Source organism: Monodon monoceros, unplaced genomic scaffold, assembly GCF_005190385.1.
Source record: "Monodon monoceros isolate NGI ecotype Baffin Bay Population unplaced genomic scaffold, NGI_Narwhal_1 Super_Scaffold_20, whole genome shotgun sequence".
Lineage (NCBI taxonomy): Eukaryota > Metazoa > Chordata > Mammalia > Artiodactyla > Monodontidae > Monodon > Monodon monoceros.
The window spans coordinates 96,397,263-96,415,901 of NW_021703777.1; the positions used below are offsets into that span (position 1 = coordinate 96,397,263).

General features: G+C 41.3%; 1 protein-coding gene across 4 annotated transcripts in view; it reads left to right on the top strand.

Annotated features, from left to right (window-relative positions):
- The window catches only part of BOD1L1 (biorientation of chromosomes in cell division 1 like 1), a 55,444-nt gene extending 39,592 nt beyond the window's left edge, over positions 1-15,852 (top strand). The window contains exons 16-27 of one of the 4 annotated variants that reach the window (XM_029234885.1): positions 230-302; positions 1,043-1,122; positions 2,759-2,843; positions 3,212-3,285; positions 5,216-5,291; positions 5,370-5,404; positions 6,490-6,535; positions 8,468-8,517; positions 8,615-8,699; positions 9,083-9,236; positions 13,359-13,460; positions 14,526-15,852. In XM_029234885.1, coding sequence (XP_029090718.1) covers positions 230-302; positions 1,043-1,122; positions 2,759-2,843; positions 3,212-3,285; positions 5,216-5,291; positions 5,370-5,404; positions 6,490-6,535; positions 8,468-8,517; positions 8,615-8,699; positions 9,083-9,236; positions 13,359-13,383 — 783 coding nt within the window. In that variant the 3' untranslated portion in view covers positions 13,384-13,460; positions 14,526-15,852. Of the gene's footprint in view, positions 1-229; positions 303-1,042; positions 1,123-2,758; positions 2,844-3,211; positions 3,286-3,575; positions 4,006-5,215; positions 5,292-5,369; positions 5,405-6,489; positions 6,536-8,467; positions 8,518-8,614; positions 8,700-9,082; positions 9,237-13,358; positions 13,461-14,525 lie in introns of those variants that run through there. The other 3 variants (XM_029234887.1, XM_029234886.1, XM_029234888.1) reach the window with 3 other exon arrangements.
- Positions 15,853-18,639: the final 2,787 nt, after the last annotated feature.

The window sequence follows — 18,639 nt, forward strand, 5'->3', positions numbered from 1 at the left end:
GTAACCAAAAATAGATATGGATATTTTGTATGGATTTATATTAAAATCTTAAAAAAAAAAAACCCTCAAGCTTACAAAATGAGTCTAATCCAAATCTAGATGCCAGAAGCAATATTCTAGATTTTTAAAAAATTTATTCCAAGGGCTAGAAAGTAATACAATGTGCCCCTCTTTAAGTAGATTTGGATCCAAATTCTACTGTCTTTAATATAGTCACTCTTAATTCTAGGTTGAAGAGGAAGAAAGGCACATGCCTAAAAGAAAAAGAAAGAAGCAGTATCTCTCTTCAGAAGATGAACTGGGTATCTAGAATATATGTGTTCCTGTTTTAGACATCTTTGAAAATCATATTATTTTCACATCCAAAATAATGGGCCGGTAACATAGAAAATTCTTGAGGGTAGTAATTGTTTACAACTCTTAACTCTAGTGTGTTTCCAGACCAGCTTGACACCTCCAGGGTCTTTTCTGGACTTGATCTAGAAACTAGATTATTCCCTGCTGAAGACCCAACCCCTGGAAATCACAAAAACCCAGGCTTCCTCTGTAACCTGGGCCTGGGCCCCAACCAGGTGCCATCAAGTAAATCTGATTCCCAAGAGCATGGTCTTAATTGCTAAGCCATACCTCTTAGGTGCTAACCTGTTCAGGAAGTTAAAAGTGTCTGTGGACAGAGATTCCCTGGAGGTCCAGTGGTTAGGACTTGGCACTTTCACTGCCGTGGCCTGGGTTCAATCCCTGGTTGGGGAACCACAGCCACACAGCTCAGCCAAGAATAAAACAATCTCTGGAAACGCTATGTCCTAAGCCTTCTCCACAGAACCTCCTGCTTTGTTGGTGCCATTTGAGCATTTGTAGATTTTTTTATTTTTATTTTTTTGGTTTTGCTAGGACCAAGGCCAGTGTTCAGTGCTCAAGTCACATGACATCATAAATGCCTAAGATAGAAGTCTCAAACTGTCATTTTTTAAAATAGAACTATGCATTTCATTTTTTCATTTGGCTTTTATTCCTTTGTGATTCTGTGCAAACTGATTTACAGATGATAATCCAGATGTCCTGGATTCCATAATAGAAACAGGACAGAGGCAATGCTCTGAAACTGAGCCACAAGATACAAAGGTACTTTTTCCACATATTAATTTTAAGTTTTAGGGGTAACCTAATTACATCACTGTGTATACTTATTTTGTATTATATATGTGTGTGTGTGTATATATTATATATATATAGTTCTAATATCCCTTTTACTTTATGTATCTCTAAAAATAAAAGGTGTATATTTTTTAGGCTCTCTCAAAGGAAAAAACAAATGTTGTACTTTATAATCTTAAACTGCGAGATTGTATTAATATCACAGTTTAGATATAATCATTGCTTAGGTTTTTGTTCATATTATTGACTTCCTTAGGTTTCCAGGTCCTTTCTTCCCAAGTGTAATATGCTTTATTACAGATATACTTACATGAGAACAGTGAAATACGGTGATACATACTGTTTAAAAATTTTAATATTTGGCTTTCTCTTTACCATAACTCCAGCCCCTAAAATATAGGTAGTCCAAGGATGGGCCCTCCCTCATTGCCTCTTTTTTCCTATGATCTTATTTTCACCTTGTGACTCAGGGAAGCGGCTCACAAATTTTCATTTCTGCTCTTACCCTGTCTTTTGTTCTAGGCCCAGATTTCTCCATTTCCTGGTAGATAACCTCTTCTTGGGTTTTCTCCCATTTCTGAGACTCAGCACTTCTCAGTGTCTGTTCCAGTCCACCTCCATCTTCTTGTTCTCTCTCTTTCCCTAATCTATTGTTTTTCCAACTTGTTCCAAAAGTATTTAAGTCACCTTATAAATATATGCAGCTGACTTCCAGCTCACTAAAACCAGTTTATAGTCTCTTTTCCTCCCAATAACTGATAAACTAAATAAAAAGTAGTAAAAGAATTTTAAAAACCGAAGAGGTAAAGTCACATATTGTCATGAATTTCAGTTGGTTGTGGCCAAGGAAAGATACTGGGTTTTAAAAAGCCCATCACTCCCCCTGCCCTATCCAGAACAAAAATCTTGAGACGGTACTCCTGAATTTGGAAAGAAACAGATTAAAGGGTATCCTTTTATTCTCCCTTCAACTTTGTGTAAGGTTTTTAATGTTAAATTTAAATATACTCTGACTTAATTGTTTTCATTTAAAAATCACATATACAGGTAATATTCTCAATATAAAACAGTATTCTGATTTTAAATTTAACTTGTATATTTTTATTTACACATTATATTAGTATCATAGTATAAACAATTTGGTATTTCATGCTCAAAACTTCTTTGCAACTAAGGGCAAATAATTTAACCATTGAGAAATCATTGCTCTAAATCAGCCCAGCTGGATACCCAGAAGTTCTCTTTGGCATCTTCTGCTTTATTCCTTTCCCCCAGTCCCTCGCCTCCACCAGCAAAGAAAAAAAAAAAAAATCTGTTGTAAATTCCTTTCAGTTCTTTCTTTGGAGTTTCTCTTGAAAAGTCCAGGGTGAGGGAGGAGAGCAATTTCCATTTTGCAGGGGGAAAAAAAAAATGGCCTTGTTGCTTTATAGCCTTATCTCATGCTTTTCTGCCTTCAGATTTTGTATCTTTTTGTGTAGTCTCCCAAGCAGCAAGATTGTTATTTTTTTAAAAAATTCCCACAAATATCTAAAAGACTGCTAGGAAATTATTGTTGAAATAAGTAAGAAAAAGAAGCTGCTTGTCTTGTTCAACTTCTCCATAGGAAGAGAACTCTGGAGATTTGGAAGAGTTACCTAAAACAAGTTCTAAGACAAACAACACTGCTTCAAGGGCCATGGAAGAAAAAGGTGAGTAATACATCTACTTAGATAAATTGTTTTAAGAGGAGACTGATCCTTCAAAGCAGTCAGCATATCTCTCACCAGGCTTCACCAACTGAAACTGCAGTTTGCTAATCTGCCTTCGCGTTATAACACAGTACGTCGTGCTGAGTATCGGTAGCGCTTGGGGATCATTTTTAATCTGGCTCCTGTTTTACCCAAAGTGTGCTTCTTATCGGTTAACCAGACTCTGGCTTATTAACTTTGGTGTGTCCACCTGAGAATGGAGTCTGTGTGCATGTGTGACGGGGACGACATAGGTCACCTTGGTAGGTGTCCTGGCGCCAAGGCTGAGTGTAGTCCCCAGCAGTGAACGAGCTCTACTCTTTCTTCAGATGAATACAGCAGCAGTGAAGCCGCTGGCGAAAAGACAGAGCAGAATGATGATGACAACGTAAAATCTCAGGAGGTGAGAAATGTTTTTTATATTTATTTGTTCAGATTTATTTAAGTACTACAAACAAATAAAATACATTCAATGCTCTTACCCAAAGTTCTTCTTAAATGCTTTTGAAGTAGCTCTTTTTTTTTTAGTGCACTAGGACAGCATTTCATGCAGTGCACTTCATCAGTGTCATTTTGATTCATTTTTCCCTATATCTTAATTTTATCCAAACATTTGTATGAGACCTACTTCTGTCAGCCACATGGGATCAGCCCAGATCTGTACCTCAGTGTCCATGTCACTTCCTGACCCAGAGGCTTAGCACGGCCAAGCCAGGCACCAGCTCAGGTCAGAGAACAGGGAGCTGCTGAGCCCTGGAGTCCAGCAGAACGAAATGGGAGCAGCAGCATCAGGATGTGCGGAAGGCCTGCAGCAAGTGCCAGACGGGACCCAGTTTGACAAGGTGAGGTCAGGGATTCCTGGGAGGCTGCAGGAGAGGCAGACCTCCATCCCTGCTCACTCCAGGCCCCTTCGGATTTGCAGAGAGCCCAGTGGGACACAGAATCACAGTGACCTGAGACGGAGGCCCATAAATCAAGGGAAACAACTTGTACACCAGCCAGATCTTCTACATAACCATTGCCAAGTTTGCCAGTCTTGATACAGCTTCTTTTTTTTAACATTTTTATTGGAGTATAATTGCTTTACAATAGTGTGTTAGTTTCTGCTGTATAATAAAGTGAATCAGCTGTATGTTTACATATATCCCCATATCCCCTCCCTCTTGCATCTCCCTCCCACCCTCCCTATCCCATCCCTCTAGGTGGTCACAAAGCACTGAGCTGATCTCCCTGTGCTATGCGGCTGCTTCCCACTAGCTATCTATTTTACATTTGGTAGTGTATATATGTCCATGCCACTCTCTCACTTCGTCCCAGCTTACCCTTCCCCCTCCCCATGTCCTCAAGTCCATTCTCTACCTCTGCATCTTTATTCGTGTCCTGTCCCTAGGGTCATCAGAATCTTTTTTTTTTTTTTTTTTTTTTTAATATTCCATATATATGTGTCCGCATACGGTATTTGTTTTTCTCTTTCTGACTTACTTCACTCTGTATGACAGACTCTAGGTCCATCCACCTCACCACAAATAAATCAATTTCGTTTCTTTTCATGGCCGAGTAGTATTCCATTGTATATATGTGCCACATCTTCTTTATCCATTCATCTGTCGATGGACCCTTAGGTTGCTTCCATGTTCTGGCTATTGTAAATAGTGCTGCAGTGAACATTGTGGTACATGACTCTTTTTGAATTATGGTTTTCTCAGGGTATATGCCCAGTAGTGGGATTGCTGGGTCGTATGCTAGTTCTATTTTTAGTTTCTTAAAGAACCTCCATACTGTTCTCCATAGTGGCTGTATGAATTTACATTCCCACCAACAGTGCAAGAGGGTTCCCTTTTCTCCACACCCTCTCCAGCATTTATTCATTTCTCCACACCCTCTCCAAGCTGTTTGTTGATACAGCTTTTTAATAGTTCTGTTTGTTTTCAGTGGCCTCCTTTATTTTTTATAAGGGATCCCATTTGGTCACAAGTGACTAGGACCAAATCCACATTTAAGTGGACATACATATTTCTTACAGAAGTAAAAGCTGACACTGAGCGCTTACTTCCATTATCTCATTATCTCATAATCCTCAGGACTCTGAATTCATACTCAGTCAGCTCAGTATGAGTCAGCTCATACTCATTCATACTCAGACTTGTTTGTCAAGTGAGGGGACTGTACTGAGAGAAATGAAGCACTAAGCCTAAGGTCACATATTTTTTAAGAGACAAAGCTGGGATTTGAGACCTCTTAGGAGGGAACTCTAAATCCCATTTTGAGAAAGCAAACTATTTGTATAATAGAGGATAAAACTTTGTATTGCTTTTTTTTCCTTTTCCCCTTAGGAAGATCAGCCAGTAATTATTAAAAGGAAAAGAGGAAGACCTCGTAAACACCCTGTAGAAACATCATTAAAAACAAGTAGGTATTTGGTGTGTTTTCAGTTCACACAAAAGAAATTTTCAAACTGATTTTCTAAGTGAGATTTTTATTTTTTAGAAGATGACTGCAAAACAGATGCTGGCATTGTCACTGTAAGTAATTGCAAACGATGAGAATTCTTCAAATATCTGCTCTTGACCTGGAAAGAGTATACTGCAATATTAGCATTTTCAACTATCTTTGCTAAAAAGTATTTGAAAAGCTTTAAGAGATTTTCTTAAATAAAACATCAAATAACCATTCAGATAATATTATGATTACTAAAGCATCATATAAATATATTAATTGTAATTCACTCTGACTCTATCCTCACCTGTCAGTTCAGTTATATAAATTATCTAGGGACTTATCTTCTTGTCATCCTTGATTAAAATACAGAAAATAGCTGTTTTATATGATTTTTAGATAACGGCTTCTTTATGGAAACCTCCAAAGTGTCTATCTTACTACTTTTTATGGAGGCCCTTCTATAGTAGAATGTACACCAATTTTGATGCAGGAAAATTGGCAGTAATACTTTATGTTTTTTAATATTCTTTATCTTTGACCCTGAAGTGTATAGCCAACAAAATCATTGTACCAAAACGTCATTGCATGAGTTTCAATGATAACATTATTAAGAGGACAGACATGTCCACTGACCTAACAAAAGCAAATGGGATTCAAGCCTCAGCTCTGCCACTTACTCCCAGATCTGTGGTACTGGGCCAGTCATGTGACCCTCTCAAGACTCCCATTTCCTTGGATATAAAGTAGTATAACAATATCTGCATTAATTATCTCACTAGAATTCTTATAAGACAACAGAACCAAAGAGCCACATGTAAGAGTGTGAATGCATTTACCAACACATAAGATGGTTTGCCGGGCCGGGTTGGGGAATATTAACAGCGGGCCATGTGTGTCCCTCCATTGCTTGCCCCCCGGCATAGCAGCACAGTGGCTGGGAGAGAGGCTTGTGGCAGCCCTAATCCTCCTTGTGGAAAGGCCTGTGTGTTCAGAATCATAGGCATCCATATTTGCTTGGTATGTTTAATCAACTGCAGGAAGTAGGTTCCAGATATTCTGCCTACATAATAAACAGAGGTCCTCCTGTACCTTCTTTACATTGTTGATTGACTTTCTATGTGATGATAACAAACTGCTGACTTCAGTTTTTTTCTTTGTTTAAATTTAGGTAGAACAATCTCCGCCTGGCAGCAAACAGAAAGTAATGCAAACAGGTATGTACCTAAAAGCATTGCTCTGTGTATGGTTTAAGGAAGGGGTGGGGAAGCCTGGCTGTCGGGGAAGGTTTTAGAATTTCATTGTTTTCCAATGAAGTGGGTGGCTTCCTTGGTAAAAGCGGCTGTCCTTGTAGCCATGAAAGACTCTAGCTAGTGGCTTTTCCTGTGATGTGAGTCATTCTCAGTTTTGTTAGTCTGGGAAGCCTTCAGAGAGGAGAGGGAGGGCAACACGGAGCAAAAGAGGGAAGGCACTGCTGTGTCCAAACCATACTTTCATGGACATGTTTTAGTGAGAAATAGATCAACCTGGGACTGGGAACTCTTATCAGGAAGACAGGAATTCAGCCCAAGAGCCTATTGTTTTCAGAAGAAGAATTTTGAAAGGAGCCTGTGCAGCTTCCAGAACTAGGATGCAAGAGATAAAATTGTTTCAATGAAGTGTTTTTGTCCTCATTCCAAGAAGAAAAAATATTCCAAAATGTTGATAATGATTAGCTCTGGCTGGTGAGATAGTAGGAACATTTCATGTTTTTACTGTTGCCTGCATTTTTCAGAATCTTTACTATGTGTCTGTATTAATTTCATGGTTTAAATTTTTTGATACATAAAAGCAAAAAATAGCCATTGATGGGTTTGAAAGTGCTGACACAGGCAAAAAAAAAGAATATGACAAGTATTTTGGACCAAATAAATAGCATGGTCATATCAGGAAAGTACATATTTTGATTAGCAAGGTAAAAGCAAATGTGTAATTTAAAATTTTTTTCCACATTTAACTATGTGTGGGATCTTATGATCATATTTTACTTTTTCTTGCCTCTTTGAAAATTAAGGTTTGTTTATCTTTTTTAACAAAAGGAGGTTTTGCTTATGTTTTGTTTTTAACCATCTTTTATTCATAATTTTATAATATTTTATATCCATACAACAAGAAATCTTTAGAACTCAAATGCCCTTTAAAGACTCTATTGTAAGCTATGCAATTATGTTTTACTATTGTCGTTGGGCAGTAGTTTTCTGAATCTGGGTAATGATGACCAGTTAAAGACTGGATTCTTCTTTGTGAGCCTTTTTCTTGGTTTTTAACTCTTCTGCCTATGTTAGTTTAGTGAAATTGCAGAAAAGGCAGCTACGCAGTCTTCATCACTAGTAAGTCCACTTTGGGGTTGTTGAGTGTCTAATCAGCGTCCTCATAATCTTAGCTTCAAACAGTGCATTGAACTAAACTTCATTTTTCTTACCAAGATACATTCTCAGAAAATGATAACATCTACAGAAAGCAAATACATAAAGAATAGGTATTCACAACCTAAAATAGGATTATAAAATGTACTTTTCTAGATACCATGATATGAGTATATGGAGTCATAAGAATTCCAACCCCCCCCCCACCTGCTAGTTATGTGACTCTGAACAAATTACTTAAGTTACTCAAGCCTCATTTTCCTACCTATCAAATGAGGGCTGTACTATTTATAGAGCTCCATTACAATTTGAGTAAAGTCTGGAATCCTGACCTGCAGTTCCTGCTGTTTCTTGGGGGCTCCCTAGATGTCCCCTTCCTCCTCCCTTTCCAGGTTCAGAGCATTTGAGCTGAAAGAGAGAAACCATGAGGGCAATCTAACCCAAATCCTCATCTCACAGATGAAAAAACTGAGGCTGAGGGAATTTAAGTAATTTGCCTAGATCACATAGCTTATTCATGACAGATCTGAAACGCAAACTTTGGTATCCTGACTTTCATTCCGACGTGCTTTTTTTGCTTAGGTATTCCACCTCAACGTTTGCTTGGCTGATACAAAAACAATGATAAATTGCGTAAGAATACCTTAATTATCACTGGTACATGCACAGACAGCAAGCCAAACTGTTGAAATTTAATTTGACACTAATTAAAATATTAATGCAGAGATCTTCCTTTTCTTAAAGATGAGTCCAATAAAGAAACACCTAACCTACAAGAACGAAGTGGAAGCAATGTAAGTGTTAATTTTCTTATCAAGACATGTCCTTTAGAAATAAACTTAGTAAATGCTCAAGTGACCACCATTTCAACTTTAATTTTCTTGCTTCTAGGATGACAGTGAAGAAAAATCTGTAGCAAATGTGCGTCGGAGAGGAAGAAAGCCCAAGCGTTCGCTCACTCTATCAGATGATGCTGGTATGTTCCTGGCAGAGTCTTAATTACAGAGTATTATCATTTCAGAATCACCTTTTTAAGAGTTTTTCTTTGGATGAGGAAAAATCCAGGGGGTGCAGCTAGTATTAATACTACATAAATATGTGTGAAATGGCTCTAATCCTGTGTCAGAAATGGTACATCCCAGGTGCTTTTCTGAGTACATGTGAATTTTTTGCAAATGCTGGCTGCGAACTGCCTAAGTAAACTATCCCAGAGATTAAGTTAAACAGTTGTGAATTGCAAGTGCTGAAACAAAAAGGAAGTGGAAAACCACTTCTTCTGCCTCCAAGGCCCTAATATCTGTCCTTTGGAAGTGTCTTTGGGAATTGTACAATCCAGGTGTTACCCTTCTGTCTGAACAGAATCCTCAGAGCCAGAAAGAAAACGCCAGAAATCAGCTTCTGAAGCAACTGAGGACAAGAAAGACCAGGAGTCTGATGAGGAAGAGGAAGAAGAGGAAGAGGATGAGCCCACAGGAGCCACCACAAGGTCCAGCACCAGATCAGAGGCTCAGAGGTAACAGGGGACAAAGGAGAGCTTCCAGAACCTTTACCAGCTTCTCCATCAGAAAATAGCTGTGGGTCTCATGGGATTCTCTTGTCTTTGACTCACTTGTGCCACAGTGTGAGCTCTTTCCTTTCGTTTTATCCTCAGCAGAGAGCACATGCTCCCAGTCCTCTGACATTTCAGTTCCTCTCGGAGAGGCTATTTTCCCTCTTAAACCATTTTTGAGGATCACTTTGGAATCTTTTCCAGGCTTTAGATACCTGTTGGGTGCAACCTGTTTAGTTCCTTCATAAATATTTATCAAGGATGAGTAGATGTCTCAGATGCAGTGCTAAGCACCGTGGGTGGAAACACAGATACATACAACACAGTCTCTGTGTGCAGCGTGCTTAGCTGCAGTGAGAAAGAGAAATCACGAGCCCATACCCGTTGCAAGATGCACCTCACAGTGCTGTGTAACAGGTCCATCACGTGAAATCGCCAGGATGGCCACCATTTTCCACTTACATAACTGGCAATTTCATATGTTTCCCATTCCCATAGTACGTTCTCCCAAACCCTAGTATAGCCAGAGCCTCTGGAGAAAAGAGGACCATGGTCAAGTGAGTTTGGGGAATGCCTCTGAATTTTCTCTCCTTCTTAAGCCATAGTGTACATTACCATATTAAGGGCTTGTCATGGTCCTAAAGGAAAGAAACCTATTTAACTTTGTCAGTTATACTTGGCCCCCCAGCCCCTGTTATTATACCTTTTAACATCAATCAGTATTCCTTTCCCCACAGCCCATTTTGAGAAGTGTTGCATCACCTTACAGTTTTATAACTTTTTCTGAAGCGTGAATATTTTCCATTTTTAATGTGATTCACAAGCTGTTAATCTTGGTATCCTCATCTATAATTTCATTATCCAAGATTTCAGGAATATTTATTTCAAGGGTATCACTTACTAACATCTGCCACTGTAGTATAATAGTAATAATGTGTTATGTTTACATAAAGACTTAAAATGAACCTATTTCTAATTCCTCTAAACCTGTACATTATTAGCCATTCATGATGTGGTTTAGTTTCTCAAAGAATGAAATTTTAGAGCCAGAAGACTTTAGGAGCTCACAGGGCTGAAGGTGAGGTGTCTCATGGTTGTTTTTTAGGTGGGGCAGCTCAGATAAATAGGAATCACAGGATTAAGATATCTGCTGATTGAGAGGGTGCATTTGGGTACAGACACCCCTCCCTCTTTTACACTTGTGGAAAGATCATCCAGTATAGTCGAGCCCAACTCAGAAAGTTCCACAGGCCTTCTAGGCATCTTCAAGTGAGTGTCTAAAAGTAGCTAACAGATTTTCCCTTTAAAATTTATTCTTCAAAAATAAATCGTATTTGACTTACGGTTCTATAATCACCCGGATTATCAATGCTTCTCCTTAATGCACTTTAGGAGCTTGTGACTTACAAATGGATTTTTTTCACTTTAGATTCCTTGGCATTGGTTGATTGGTTCCAGGGCTCTGGCATCTTTATAATCCCACAGATTCCCAGGGTCACATGGGGTCTCAGTGGGTCCATACTGCAAACCCATCAGTACCTCGATCATGCTGCCAGCAGCTCCTCTGTAAAGGTATTTCTGCTTCTGCGTGTTACCTCAGGACAGGAAGGCCACCTCCTCATGGCATTCTCTTGTGTTCAATGGATGCTGGCCTCCCCATAGCTTCTACCTTTGGAGCCTGTACACCTTTCCCTTAAACACTGGAGGGTGGCTTATAGGTCTTCTCTTGTTTTGCGCCCCCTCCTCATCCTGTTTGTTCTCCTCAGTTTATCTGTGTTCTCTTTTAAGAAGCAAATGTTTGCACCAAGTGTGCGCTGATGAATCTAGAAGAGGCCTGTCCACCTTATTTTCTAGACTGTGCTTCAACATGCATCCAACTCACTGGGCTCCTTCTGCCTGGGCTGCACACCAACTCAGCACGTTCTTTTTCCTCATGGGGCATTTCTTCTCTCACCTGATGCTTGTGCAGGCGACTGCTTGGACCCGGTTCCAGGGCCTTAGCATTCAGCTTTGTGAACTGTACTTTCATCGATCTTGGCCCCTTATTCTACTCTGGTGAGCACTTTGGGATCTTATATCATCAGCCAATATATTTTCTGTTTATCACAGATTTATCTTTCTCTAAATCACGATATACTGTCCCACACAGTCAAAGCAAAGCTAGAGTCATATAAGCAGAGTTAGTCTCAGGTGACATGAAGACCTGCTTACCAACAGTGGTCCAGAAAACCAGCCATTTTCCTACTTTTAGTCCCCATTCTCTGACTTGCCCATGAGGAGCCTCGTCCTTTCTGGAGTCCCAGGGACTGGAGTGTTCAGTGCTGCCATTGCCCAGTGTTTCTATAATCTGTTTCAGAAAACATCATAGTGAGCCATCTACACATGCAACATCCAAACTTGGCAGCCCAGAAACAGTTTCTCTTAGAAATCACCAAAAATTAGCAAAAGAGAAATTATCTACCAGTGAAAAAGTTAGTAAATCTCCCCAACTAGGAAGGTAAGTCCCTGCTGACGTTCAAGTCACTTTTAAACCCCTGAGACCGGTTTTGGTGCAGTGATGCTTTCTTCCCAAGTTTAAGATTCTTGTCTTGCCAAATGACTGTCTTTGGGAATCATTTGTTTTCCAAATGAAATCTACTCCAAACAGAGTAGGAAGGGCTGCCAAAAGGAGTCTCGGTGGCCTCACCAGTCTGCCCCACCTCACAGCCCTCCTGCACAGGCTTTATCCTTGACACGTGTGAGCCTTACCTGCCAACTCCTGCCCCCCAGAACCAAAGACAAGGCTTGTTTCTCCCCGAGTGGTCACAGACCTGAATGCTTGGTTAAAGCAGTGCAGCAGGGTCCAGCAGGTAACAGCCCGGGGTCATTTCTGTTTTGCCCAGAGCACTGGAGAGGTGATGAGGTGACAGGAGAGCCCTTGAGGCATAGCCACGAGCCGGCTTACACCTTCAGCCTGGCCTGGTTCATCTTCCCGCTTCCCACAGGTTGTGCCGACCCCTGCTCCCTGCCTCTGCTTGTGCTGGCTCTTTCTTGAGGAGCGCCCTCACCACCAGCCCCCAGTCAGCCAGGTCCTTCCATCCTGTACACCCACCCCCTTCAGGATGCCGCCCTGCCTGTTCAGCTCATCCTCACCTCCTTCCTGTTGCCCTTCTAATTGGGGCTGTGCAGTTGACAGTGGCATATACCATTGCTTTAAGTGTGTTAGTTTTGTTTTCCCCTCTGGTCCATAAGCTTCTTCCTTGAGGTCAGGGACTTGCCTTACCTTCTGTACATTATAGCATCAAAAAATAAAAGACTTCATATTGTATAAAAACTGTTTTGATGTCTCTTATCACATTTGATCTTCCTAGCATACTTGTATGTATGCATTGTTATCCCCATGTTATAGAAAGCGAAGCAAACTGAAGTGCTGGGCACCTTTCACATATATTCTCCCATTAATCCTCATTAAGTAAAATGTAGTATTTATCCTTATTTTATATATGAGAAGAATCTTAGAAAGGTCTGGTTCATTATTTCTCAAACATGAATGTGCAGGCCAATCACAGAGGCTCTTGCTGAGATGCAGGCTCTGATTCTGTAGGTCTGGGGCAGGACCTGATGGTCTGCATTTCTCACAAGCTCCCAGGTGCTGCCAGTGCTGCTGGTCATAGGCCACCCTCTGAGTGGAAGGAACGGGTCTGTCAGGTGACCTAGCCAAGCTCACACAGCTAGACGGAAGCCCCTGCGCAAAGCTTCTGTTCTCTGCGGTATGACATCCAGCACAGTGCTGGCACACGCCCACTCCTAGGTAAACAGCTGCGCACTTAGTGGCTGATGGCTTTCCTTGGTTATGGTTTGAAATGGGATATTGACAGCCACTGGTTTTTAGCCGTTCTCAATACATGCATAGATAACATGCTGAAACTACATCATATACAACAATATTTGACTCGATTTGAGCTTATTTACTTGTGCTGTCAAAGGAACAATAAGTAAAACATGTCTTCACATCAGTAGAGTCCCATCTCCTGCAGTTTTGTTTTCCAAGTGTCTTCACTGATATAACATTTACTGCTCGCCCACACATGTCGGGCTTTGTTCTAGGCACTGGAGAGAGGAAAAGGAATAACCTCAGCAGCTGCCCTGGAGAAACATCCTGTCTAATGGAGGGACGTATGTGTACCTGACTTTCAAACTTTTTTGACAGTAAGCAGCTCATGTTAAGAATGTATTCTGCAATATTGTCGCTGTCACTGAAACAAAATTTTCATGAGCCAAACTGAATAGAAGTGATATCAATGGTCTATTGTGTTCTGTTAATACATTGTTTTAAAATAATGGCTCTAGCCTGCAATTTGAAAAACTCCAGTGGATAAATTAACAACAGAAAGTGCTGTGGGGTTTCCGAAGGGCAGCTTGCTCTGTGATGAGGAAGGCTTCCCAGAAGGAGTTGCTTTTGAACTGGGGCTTCAAAATGAGGTTTGCCAGATAGGAGGTGTGGCGTTGTTCCAAAAAAAAATCCCATGCCAAAATATGAACATGTCAGAGAACACTTTGTGTTTGGGAATGGGGCTACTTTGGCAGGACTATAGTCCAGAATGGTGCAGCAGTTGAGGGCAAATGGTAAAGGACTTTGTGTATTGCGTTCTGGATGACTTTGTGCTGAAAGTATCAGAGATCCTAGAGAAGAGATAAGACAGACGGTGATATTGACATGATTAACTGAAGTTTCCGACAAATCAGTCTAATGGCAGAATGGAGAGCAGGGCTAGGCTGCTGGCAGGGAGACTGGGTAGGAAATTCTTCTCAGGTTCCCATGCCTTTTCTAACACTGCCAGCTGTCCTCTGTGGTAACGTCCTGTGAGACACGGTTGTGCGCGTGCTCAGACGGAGGCTGCCATCCCGCTGTGTTCTCACCAGTTGTTTCAACATGGGACTGGCCGTTGATTTCTTTATTGTATAGATAGAAGAACTAGGGCCTAGAGAAGAAAGTGGTCTTGACCAAGGTCCACACCCAGAGTAGGACAGAACCGGAATCAGAGTACAGGCTTCCAAACTCCCCCACCCGTGCCCTGTTAGGATGTGAGGCTGTCAGCAAGTAACCAGTCAGCATAGGCTCTTCTAGAGTCTCCTTGTCCTGTGTAGACCTTATCCAGGTTTTCTCTTCTTGGCTCTCAAGGTCAAAAATCTTCCAATTTTTGAAGAACTCCCAAATTATTTGAAGCAGCTCTTTCTAAGTCTTACCACAGCCTTGACTTTTGTTTACTGCAGATCAAAGGCACAGCTCTCCCCTCCTACCAAACGCAAGAGAGAAGCTAGCCCTCCCGGGGCACGCACCAGAGGCCAGCAGAGGGTGGAGGAGACCCCGGTGAAGAAGGCAAAGCGGTAATCTGACTGCGGCCACCCCTGGCTGGTCCACAAGGGGACACGGTAGAGAGAAGAGGGACAAGCCTCAGGGCCACAGGCTGTTGTTTTTAACCAGGGGAAGGCCGTGCATGTGCTCCAAGTTCCTAGGTGCAAGCTTTTTCTTGTTATGTTTTAAACAGCTTTATAAACTATTGTTCATAGAAGTATTATGTACATTTATTTCAGATAAAGGAAAATAAGTTTACTTTGTACCTGAACTCAAAACAAAGTAGTTGTATATTTTAACATTTGAAATTGGGATTTCCCGATGTGACACATCACTCACGCAAACCCTTCCAGCCCATCAGACACCAGGCTGCCAATTGGTAATCTGTGTACAGTATATAAACATGTAAAAACAGGTTGTATTTTACTGTATGTATGATGCTAATCAATGAACACTTTATTTATTTTACAGAGAAAACTTATCTGTGAACTTTACTATATATCTGTTTATTTTATTTTATTTTTTTTAATAAAAAAAAGGGTTTTAAATGCTATGCAGTCATTAGTAGAGATGTTTTAGGACTCTGCCTGCCCTGTAACTATCTGAATTTCATCTGGCAGGAAATACAGACTCTTCTCGCATGTATCCAAGTAAAGTAGTTTAGCTCAAGAAGGGGTCTCCATTGCTTTTCTGTTCACAGTTGTGATTCTGTTTTTTAAGAATGTAACTTGTTTCTAGATTATACTCGCATCTCTGACTTTACTACCAGCCCCACTGACGTAGGAGGTTCCGGTTCAAGTAAAATTACATCTGTCACCTGCAGCATAAACCCCTGTGTCGGTGTCCATTCCTCTCTGTGCTGCCCCATGTTCTTTCCATAATGTCTTTTTCAGTGAAGAGAAATGCATTGAAGATTAAGTCACTCCTGTTTATCGAGCTTCAGGATTATATGTTATTTTATACACAGTTATTTCAAGATAGAAACTGGCTTTATTGCCAGATTCTTTTTTAAACATGTTTTAACTCTCATATGAGCAAACTGTCCAACTTAAGTTTTTCATAAGATTAAGCTTTTCTTAAGATCAAATTTGCCTCTAGCAATGATGTGATGAGTTGCCAAATAATTGAGATTGTTTTAAAATGTTTTGTTCATATTCTTGTTTTATAATTAAAATTTACATTCAGTGTGAGTGATTTTTTTTTTGAACTCTTAATGTAAGTTGGATATTTCTGTCATTTTACATTGTTTCTTACTGAGATTTTATATATAAATTATAAAATGTTTCCCAAAACTTGAGTGGTAAGAATTTTTTTCCCCCTATTTTAAAATTTCTCCCTGTGAAAACTGTTTCATCTCTCTAAATAATTGGTCTTAGATATATTGTTCCATTTTCACATTCAAATTTGAGTCAGTGATGGCCTCTCTGTCTCGGTAGAATTGAATGTTAGATCTGGAAGGGGTTTGGGAGGCAAGGAATGTGAGAACTCCTTATTTCCATTTATATGATTGAGTTTAACCAAAGCTCAAAGTTAGTTAAGGGTAAGAAGCCAGACTAGGTTCCAAGGCTCCAGACTCCTTGGCAAACCATCTTTGCACTAGATGGTTCTAGATTGGTTCGCCAGAACTGCTCACCCGAGAATGTATTCTCCACGTGAAACCAGTCTTATTCCGTTTAGTAACGCCCTCCCTGGGCATGACCTTACGGGACTGAGTAGCTGGGTGGTGAGGAAATGCAGCCTCTTAACAAAGTTGGAAGTAAACATTGCAGCTGCATAAGGAATCGTCTGGCGGGGAGCTCAGCTGGGTCACTTAACCTCCAGCGGTTCTGAAACCCGTGTAGGGAGGAACTGCCACCCCATGGGGCACTGGAACTACACAGGAGCAGTTCTTGGTCATCACAAGGATTTGGCATCACTGGTCCATATTTAGTAGAAGGGAGGAGGTTGGGAATGCTGAGTGTCCTACAATGCACAGAACAGCCCCTGACTCCACAGCCCAAAATGCCAGGAGCTTCCCCCCAAGATCCCACTGGGAAACACTTTCACACCACCTCAAACTCTCCATTTCCCTCGTCTCAGCTTAGTGACCACTGCCATGCCTCGTTGCTCGTCCGTAGGCAACCTGAACAGTCACGCGTCTGTGGAGCTGACACAAGGCTGGGCCAATGCAGCGGGACGTCCCAAAGGGGCAGCCTGTCCCCAGACTGAAAGTAATGCAGCCAGTTCCTCTGCAGCTGAAGCTGGTCCTTCCCTGCCTTCTTCAGGGCGATGCTGCTGGACCCCCCCATCACCTAGACTTCTTCAAGATTAGAACCTACTAACTCCAGCTTGCCAAGGCCAGCCATTAGGAATGGCCGTCTGGTGATCTCACAGTGAGCCAAGTTGGGACTGAACTCCTGTCTTCTAACCCCAGGTCCAGGTTCTTTCTGCAAAGCCGCAACAGCGGGAGGATGGATCTTCCTACCTCAACAGCAGGCTCACTCACACAGGACCATGATATAGTGGAGGAATCCCCAAACATCTCCACAACTGAAAACCTAACTGATTTGAGATGAGGTGGGGGGATGATTCGAGCTCAATGATTTAATTTTCATCTGTTTTTTATTTATTGTTCATTCTGAGTGCGAGAGCACCTTACATTTCCTAAAATCACTGCTTAGCTATCCTTGTGTAATTAAATCAAGAACAAGAAGTGTTTCCTGATACACTGAGACACTTCTCAGGGAAAGGAAATGGTTGTATAGCCAGTGTCTTCCCGCTGAAACTGCTCTGCTGGGATGCACATTTGTTGAGCTCCTAGCCCAACACCAGGGACACAAGTGTGAGCCCCAGTCCCAGGGGTGACAACACGTGCAGCAGACAGCTGTGCTGCCCTGGGACTGCACCGCAGGACACAGCAGCAGGGAAGAAAGTTACCTTCCTGAGAGAAGCCGTCCAAAGGACGAACTCCTGGTGGACAAGAGAGTCTTTGTTTGTTTAAGTATAAAATGGAGTTTGAAGCAAGGTTAGGACCTAAAGAATAGAGCATTTTGAAAGCTGAGGAGCAGGCTGGCAACGACAGGCCCCATTCTCACTGCCAAGTCAACCTTCCAGAAACTTCCAGGAGGAGAAGCACACAGATAATATCTACATAGCTCTAACCACACAAAACACATACATAGCTCCAAAGGCTGCTTCCTCACACTGCAGACCTTCTTGGAAATTCATTAGTCACACGAGCACACATGGATTTCTAAGAAATCTGGCTAACTTCGTTTAACCCAGAATTTTCCAAGGTTGTCAAAGCCTTAGAACCCCTACTACCTCCCCGTAACACACACCACATACACACACACAAACTCAACAATTTAACATCTATTTGACAACCCTGCTCCCACCCAGATTCTGGACATTTACATAAGAACCTGAGTTGAGGATTCCTGCCCTAAGTTCCCGCTTTGCTTTTCCTGGGGCACCTTTTAAAATAACCACTTAGAGTTGAGTACTCAAAAAATAAGTGACCTCTGCCCCAAACACCTTATAAGTAACAGGTGCTTGGTACCCCACTCTCCATCTCCTGCTCTCTTGTGATCTGGGACAGAGGACTGCCCTTCTCCCAGCTCACTGCACTTCCCTCAACCCCACCTCCATATCTGTGATCTGTAAGCAACAAATCTTGGGACTTTACTTCCTTTGTATGAATGTATTGAAACTGCACATTTGATCAAAGTGACCCCGGGGTCTTCACTTCCCCAGAGTGGGAGATCGGATGCCGGAAGAGCTACCTGCCAACCCCATGAGGGTGGTTTGTGCCTCCTTGTTCAGCAGGTTATAATCTGTACATTATTTAATACACCAACTATGGGCCCCCCAACACATTGAAACACAGAACGATACTCACACCTTGGAAGCTTCCTGCGTGCCCCCAAGTTTACCACCATTCTAAATACAAGTTTATCATTTTACTGTATATGTATATACATCCCTAAACGATATTTTAAGTTTTGAATACTTTTGAACTTTACATAAATAGAATCATATTTTAAGGATCAT